Source organism: Echinococcus granulosus, assembly GCF_000524195.1.
Source record: "Echinococcus granulosus chromosome Unknown EG_S00221, whole genome shotgun sequence".
Classification (NCBI taxonomy): Eukaryota; Metazoa; Platyhelminthes; class Cestoda; order Cyclophyllidea; family Taeniidae; genus Echinococcus; species Echinococcus granulosus.
Window position 1 is genome coordinate 1073 of NW_020170601.1, and position 7791 is coordinate 8863.

A 7791-nucleotide genomic window follows, 5' to 3' on the forward strand; every position below is an offset into this window, starting at 1 on the left:
TTATGGCCACAACTCTTAAATTGGCATAAAGTTAAGTCAGTTAGCGTAACCACGGTGCCATCTTACGTGACTCCCAAGTTTCCCATCTTTCCTTTCTAATGCAATCTTGTCTCGCTTATTAAATTCAGCCTTTTGATAAGAGCCGTAACTGATTAAAACAATGCAGCAAAGTAAAATCCACACTTCTTTGATATGTAGTGTATCCAGTTCAGCAGCCCATGCCTGAGGTGACGCCTCCACCAGTTTCCTTCCTCGCTAATGGTAAGTTGCAAGTCTCCTCTTGTTAGCGCAATTTTCACAGCCTCTATCATCGACTCCACATTGGCAACACTTTGAAGGACGTATCAGTACACCTAACCATAAATGATAGAAAAGTTCATGTGGAATCTGTTAAAAGCCCAGTATACTCTTGCTCCTTTCCATTTTATGAGGGCCCACTTAATGGGGAGGCAGCTTACTCCCTCAGCATTCGCATCAGTGCAACTTAGTTGGCAATAAATCCACCCACTACAGTGAATATTCTGTACTTGATAATACACGACATTAATCTCACTTCCTTCGTTTTCCCTCCACTAACAAAATTTTGAGTCCTTTCTTTAATTTATAATCCATTAGTCATTTTTCCGCATAACCTCTGCACTAAGTTCTAACATTTAACAGTAATGGTATTGCATATTCTAGATATTCCAAGACTTGAGTCCTCTGACCATTGAGTTTTCATATTTTCGATTGTGACAAAGGTGGTAATTGAGGGGAAAAGTTGGATGCTTCTTCCACAGCGCATTGATAAGCAACGATTTCTCGGTGGGTCAATCCTCATTGCTTGATATTTAAGTGGATAGACTGACTTCAATTGTGGTCATCATGGCAGCAATACCGAAGCATTGCCACTCAACACATTGTAAGCAAAAACGTGACATTGAGACCCACCTTTTGCTCATAACTCAGCAATACCACCATCAAAGGTTTGTGTGGATGCTTGTACAAATGATTCTCTGCTCTTGAAAACGGTGCAGTTTTCATAACTTACCTCTTCACAGATTGGCGCCAGCTCACACAATTAAACAACGTGTCATAAGGCCAGCACAACAAACTCTGCTTTCATCCGTCTAGGGTGAAATTGCACTTAAGAAATAAATGCAAATCATGTGAGCTGGATTGATGCTGCTGCAGAGTGATCCCAAGCACTGTTAATCAAAAGGTATCTAGTCGTGCGATAACTTTTGTAGAACTTTTAACTTAGTTCTATGTTCATCATTGTAGACGATATAACCAAAGGGCCTTGTTGAATAAAAGGCTGCAGTGAACAGGTTCAGTGGGCATAATACGACATGAGTAACAGACACTAAAAGGACAATTCATTTCTTTTAGAAAATATTACTCATTTTTCACCAAGTGTTTTACGATGGGAATATTTTTTAAGCATAGGAAATAGATATTTAAAGCACGACTACTAGCAAAACTTTATCGCAGTCCGTTGTGGTACCATACAGTGGTGGCATTTCGAGCACAAGAAAAAGTAAAAAGCACAATAAACATTGTACATTCCACCAAATAGGTTTAGTCCCAGGAAATCCACCTCAATCAAGTGCTGGCTATTGGTGGAATTTGCAATGTGGGTAACGTCCCCTGGTAGTTCATCAAAATATTAATTATGACTTTAAAGCTGACGTTAAATGACAACTTGACACGTCATTATGCCATCTGTCAGTCAAATTCTATTTTATCTGACTTATTTTATACATTTTTCTAAGTTAGCGATCAATTCAAAGGCTTTGCCTGACCGGCTCCTTTATGCTCAATACTCCAAGCAAGGTCACCCACCATTCTCGTCTGACGCAACCGCCTCTAGCCAATAAGCTTCAGCCTTATGACACAAGATCAGTGAAGTGAAGCAGAACCCCACTTCTCTCACATGCAGTCGTTTCATTTCAGTGGCATACTGCTCCTGGTGACGCTTCTACCAGTATCCATTCTAGCTTATAGTGAGTTGCAAATTGTCAATCTAGTTCGTAATTGACAGCATCTGAATACTTAAGTCCATATGCTGGACAAATGCATGCCAAATTTGTTTAAAGCCTTGATCGCTCTTTCCCCTTCTTATTTTACGGAAATTTGCTTAATGGAGAGGCAGCTTCTACTCTCGGCATTTGCATCAGTGCAGACCATTTAGTCGTAACTCCTCCCATTAAAGTGAGTTTTCGGCGATTTGTAACTAACTATAATAATTTTGTCTCATTTATTTTTCCTTCAGCTGACATAACACCTAAGCTTTTCCTTTGACCTAGATCTAATAGTATTGTTCTCACACTTCACCTAGTTTGGACCAAAGTAATGCAAGCAATGAAGTTTTGAGCTCCAACACTAATCCTCCGCCCATTGATTTGCATATTTCATTTCCTAGACAAAGTGAAAATTGTGAGAACAAATTTGGACATTTCTGTGCAAGTAAAGTAAGCCGTGCATTCTACGCCAAACTGGAATTGCTGGCAGTGGATTTCAATGATGAGCATGTGCAAGACTTATAGATCTTTGCTATACCAGCTAGATTTTTATAACTTGAATGTCAGCAAAGCCAAAACAGTAATTGGAAATAATTTTGGTCTTCGTATCCAACCTTGGTTGACAAATCCCTATGTGCATCCCATTACTCAACCACTCCTCCACCTGCAGTCCTTCCTTCATTTCTTCCGATTACACTCGTCTTCACCGTAATCAGTGTATATCGGTGAATGTGAAGCAGTGTACCACTACACCTCTACTTCGATAAAGCCTGTAACCCAAATGGCCTCCACCGACTGCTTTTCACACATCACGAATTGTTGAAAGTAGTGCAGTTGAACGAATGAAGTGACCTTCTCAGTGGAATGGGTTTTAATATGGTGATATAAGCACTGGTTCTGTGGTATCCTTCCCCTTCACAATCTCACCATTTGCACTGGTAGATTACCATTAGCTTCTTTGAGGTATGGGATGCTATTTTCGAAGTCGGCTTTTGGTTCCTCCATTCTGCATCACTGTCTTGGTAGACAGAATTGACCAACCCGAGTCTCACCCCGTGGCATCCTATGGGGCAGACTCCCAACACTGACCTCACCAATTCCCGGCTCTGGCCTTGGAATCGTAGACGGAATCGGATTTGGCTGATTCTATGCCCAAAAGCTCCAAAATATCTGTTACTTCGCCCGCTACCATGGATTGACAAGGCGAAATTGTAGCGCTGGTTTCCATAAATGCTATGGTCACAAACCTCTTGCTCTCACTGACAGCCGTTTCCTGACTGCTGCATGTGTATTATAACATGAATAGCTACAGGCCTACTTACCTTGGAGTTATTCTGCAGCACCAGGTATGCCCAACTGATAGTAAACACAGTTGCAAATTAAAGTACCAATGGGGTCAATGTGTGCTGTGGCATTGAGACATCTATGGATCTTCATTGGGAAATCAGTCCACGTAATTGGAAACAGTACTTCAGCTACTGCATGCACCATCCCAACCCTAGAAATATTAATAATCCATTTCACTAAGGAATACCCTTTATTTTGAGGAGAGATTTAATGAGGTGTACACATTGGATTGCTCAACGGAGGGCATATAAGAAGGACTGGAGTTCATTTTCAAGCCTTGATTTGCTTTCACTGATTATTTGGTTTTTGAACAAATTAGCGTCTAAGGGTAAAAACCCTATATAGACATATGCGCTATCGAAAACTGGTGCCAACAATTCCAATTTGACTTCCGAGCGCACAGCTTTTCTTACTTGCATAGAAATATCCAACTTTAGTTTCCCTACATCTATTTTACTCACGAGCTAAAATATCAAAATAAAAAGGCCAGATGAGCCGGTAAATCGACTTTAGAATGAATATAATACCAGATTACATTGCCCTCAAAAACTGGTAATCATTGCGAAAGAATTGTACAAGTGTTTGAAACTGCTGCACCTAAAAAAATGCCTAGAATATTTGGCTGTGAATGGTAGCGCGATTCTGTAAGCTATAATTTGTAGGAGGAGGGAGGAGACGAATGAATGGGATTAATGCAGCAACGCGTAAAGTATAGAAAACTTGCCGAAGAGGGCGGAGATAATATCATCCGGGTTGCATTGACACAAATACCGAGGGTATAAATCACCTCTCCATTGAGCAGAGCCTCATGAAATGAAAATGGGCACGAGCGAACAAGGCTTTCGACAGATTTTACATGAAATTTTTCAGCATTTGTTGCTAGGTATTCTGGCGCATCCTCCAGAGCGCTATCAATTATAGACTCAATGGTAGAGCCTGTGCCAGTTGTGTCAATAAGAGGAAATTTGTAACTCACCATAAGCGAGAATGGACACTGGCAGAAGCGTTGCCAGTAGTACGATGCTATTGAACTGAAAGTACTGCATGTCAAGGAGGAGAAGTTCTGCATTGCATTAATGGCCCCAGCTTTTATATGCCCTTTGTCATGAGGTTGAACCAGTTGTTGATAGGTGGTTTATCCGAAGAGAATGGTGGGAGACTTGGAGGCCACACCAGATGGCACCACAATCACGCTTGTTGGTGTGGTAGAGGTTGAGGCCATCAGTGGTTGCTGCACTTTTGACCTCTTTAGAAGAATTGCTTAGATATGGCGCGAGTTTGATCAATTGAAATTAAACTGGTTTCATATTTGTCACGAAAAAGGATAGACAATTTTACCGCATTTATTCGGAAAATAAAAAAAATTCAATTTATTAAGGGCTAGCGTATACATGGGATAATCTCGGGTAGCCAAATCTATCAATTATTACGGAGAGTCTATCGGTCTGACTCCATAAAATAAAAATTTTGGATTTAGGGTAGGGTTTACGGATTAAGCTAGCTTATCAAGTCTTTGTAATGGATTAGGGTCCGGCCCCTCCCGCGGTATACTTAGAAACCGCGACTGTCTTGACGCTCGATGCTCCCTTCCTCGATGTGATGCTTCTCTTATGTCAGCCATGGATCGCTCTCCGGTAGGTGGAGGTGGTTCTAGATCATGCAACCCATCAGACCACGAGGAGAGATTTCCTTAGTCCCGGGGCCGCTTAGGTTCCCGACAAGTCATCAGTCTGGTGAATATACATTCTGAATTTGCGATTTATCCACCTGTCTACTTACATTTACCTTCCATAGTTCTATTACGATCATTTTTATATATATAATTACCATGAAATTTGTTATCTTAAGGTGTGGATCGCATAGATCCTAATGACTTTTCGCTTTTATTTTCAATATAGGAACTAGACTGAACGGGAAAAGGGCCTTTAATGTGGATTTTATGGGCGGTAATGTATTACGCATACGCACGACAGATTTTCTGCCTAGGAACCTGGGGTACGACTCCTATTTTTGTCAGAACTGTTTACGTTTTCGATACCGCCGATGAGTCATTGTCATTATCTTCAATATTGAAGGTAAAGGATCGCATAGGGCACCCAGGACAGGTAGATTATTTGCCATTCCCGAGGTAGAGGTGCATGCTGTCGCATTACAGGTTCTGTTGCAGTGTCACACAAGTAAAGCGAATTTGGAGCGGTAGTAGAACGGTTTGGATAAGGAGGTGAGGCTCGAATTCAACGTCAATGCCTGCTACAGTCGGTTGGCCAGTGCCTTCGCCAGGGATCACACAGATTTCTTTTTATGCTCGAGCTGCGCGGTGGTCTGTCGCACCTTATGAGCTGTGGCATTTCCTTTCTCACTTTCTCAGGCGTCGATGGCACCCAACAGCAACGCCATGAACGCAGAGGCGATATGTAAGTAGCCGGAGTTGTACTTCAGTGATGCCAGGCTCTCTTACGATGTTTTCTTCCTCGTGGAAGTGTAAAGAACATCCGTTGCCCTGTTGGCTCTGAATATTTTTCTTCGCCGCAACAAGCTAAAGTCCATTGCGGCTACCAGAGACCATTTGCTGTCAGCAGCAGAACGCTCAAATTGCTGAAAGTCAATGCGTCTAGTGCAATTCCTTTTTGAACCACAGTAAATCTTCTCAAGGCGCTGTCATTCTACAAAGGACTCTGTTTACTTTCCATTTCACCTTTACAAATTGCATTGTGCCTCCCACAAACTAAGGGGGAAGAGAAGGAGATGGATCAAGTGATTGAAAAGGGAAAACAGAAGAGGAGACAGAAGTAGGGGACGAAGAAGACGAATTGGAACAGGCCTAGTCAACGGTGGGTCATAATCAAATTGACGAGGACGTAGGCGTCCATAGCGCTGTAGGGAGCTACCCCTTTGCGGCTGATATGTCGAAATCCACTTGGAAAAGTTCGGCTAGGTAAAGTGCATCATTATGCTGTAGTAAGGGCAAAACGCTTCGTTAATGCAAACAAGCGTATCAGTTGGGGGTTTTCAAACATTTCATGATGTAATTTATTTCAGAACACAATTTCCATTTACTAAAATTGTGGGTGATTGCACTAATTCGAAGTCGTCAAACTACCTGTTCCGGGTACTATCGTCCAGTCATTTAAAGCTTGCACAGCAAAGGTGTTCCTGAGCACTGAGTAACATGATTACGACCTTTAAAAGACCATCTGATTTACTGCTGGGAATTGTAATCCGACAACTATGTTGCAGTTACTTTCGGGTGTATTCGATACAAAGATGTGTAAGCACATTAATAATTATCTTAGGAGCACGTGGCATCAAAGAAATCCTTCTAAAATGAATACTTGCGAGACTGATATGTCTCGAGACATTCATACCAGATTGATGTCACTGTAACAAAAATAGGCATAGATTTGGTTGTGCTCTAATGATCTGGATTGTTGAGTCATGGGGCATGGGTGGGTACCATTTTCGCGTGTTTGATTTGGTGTGTCGGCTGGCAATGCTGGTTCACAGCACACTGCAAGTCAGTCCACCCACCTAATTAGTGACCAACCGGGCAGCACCTACTGAGACCACCAGTTGATGTGTCGTGAATGTCTGGCACAACAATTTTAGCCTTGTTACTACATTCAGGTGCACACAACCCGCAAGCATCTTAAGCCAGACGGTTCATTTCATTTTGCGATCATTATGCTAGCAACATTAATTCAGGCATCAGGATTTACCTTTTTTCCATTGAAGCAGTTCGTATTGCCACGGTGCTAATAGCCAATTTAGAAATAAATCGTTTGCATATTTGCAGCAAACAGGGATAGGCACTTTAATAGGACCCTTAAGGACAATGAAAAATTCATTTTAGTAAGTAGTATGGTTTTTGCGACGATCACGGACAAACAAACTCATCAGTCTTGAGTAATGGGGATTTATCAACTAGACTTCATAAAATAAAACTATTTGGTTTAGGGGTTGAGAAAGCTTACTAAAGCCTAGTTACGGAATTAATTCTTCTTACTTTACGCTGCAGTACAAAGCTGATACTAATGGTGTGACGTTTGTTTTATCAATTGGGAAAATTGGCACCAATGTTAGGCTTGAATGAGGTTGTTACCAAGGCGAGTGGGACACTTTTCGACCTAGGTGGACGGTTACACAAACTCACAGTCAGTTGGCTTCACGGGAGTTCGCGTATGGTCACGGTACTCAGGCAAAGGCTCTTTGTTCAGAAGAAACAAGCACACACCTAGCAGTCATGGCCATCGAAACCTCATCCCCTTTTAACTAGGAGAGAAGACACCCCGTAAATGCATTAAAAATCCTTGCAAGCTACTGGTTCCTTCGCTATGAAGCTGCTGATCGAGAATTTGATCTGAAAACATGCTCCTCCCCTCACCCTGTGGTGCGCTAAGCCAGGTGTTTTTTTTTCAGAATCATTGGTTTGCATACAGAATAT

The 7791-nt window shown here is 41.8% G+C and overlaps 1 protein-coding gene across 1 annotated transcript; it reads left to right on the top strand. All coding sequences in view use genetic code 11, as the record gives it.

The window, feature by feature from the left end:
- Nucleotides 1-218: 218 nt before the first annotated feature.
- EGR_10446 (hypothetical protein) lies at nt 219-5772 on the top strand (the record flags this gene model as incomplete). Its single annotated transcript, XM_024499695.1, has 3 exons — nt 219-261; nt 4878-4984; nt 5719-5772. The coding sequence occupies 3 exons, from the start codon at nt 219-221 to the stop codon at nt 5770-5772; spliced, it is 204 nt and encodes a 67-aa protein (XP_024345880.1).
- Between the last annotated feature and the right edge of the window lie 2019 nt (nt 5773-7791).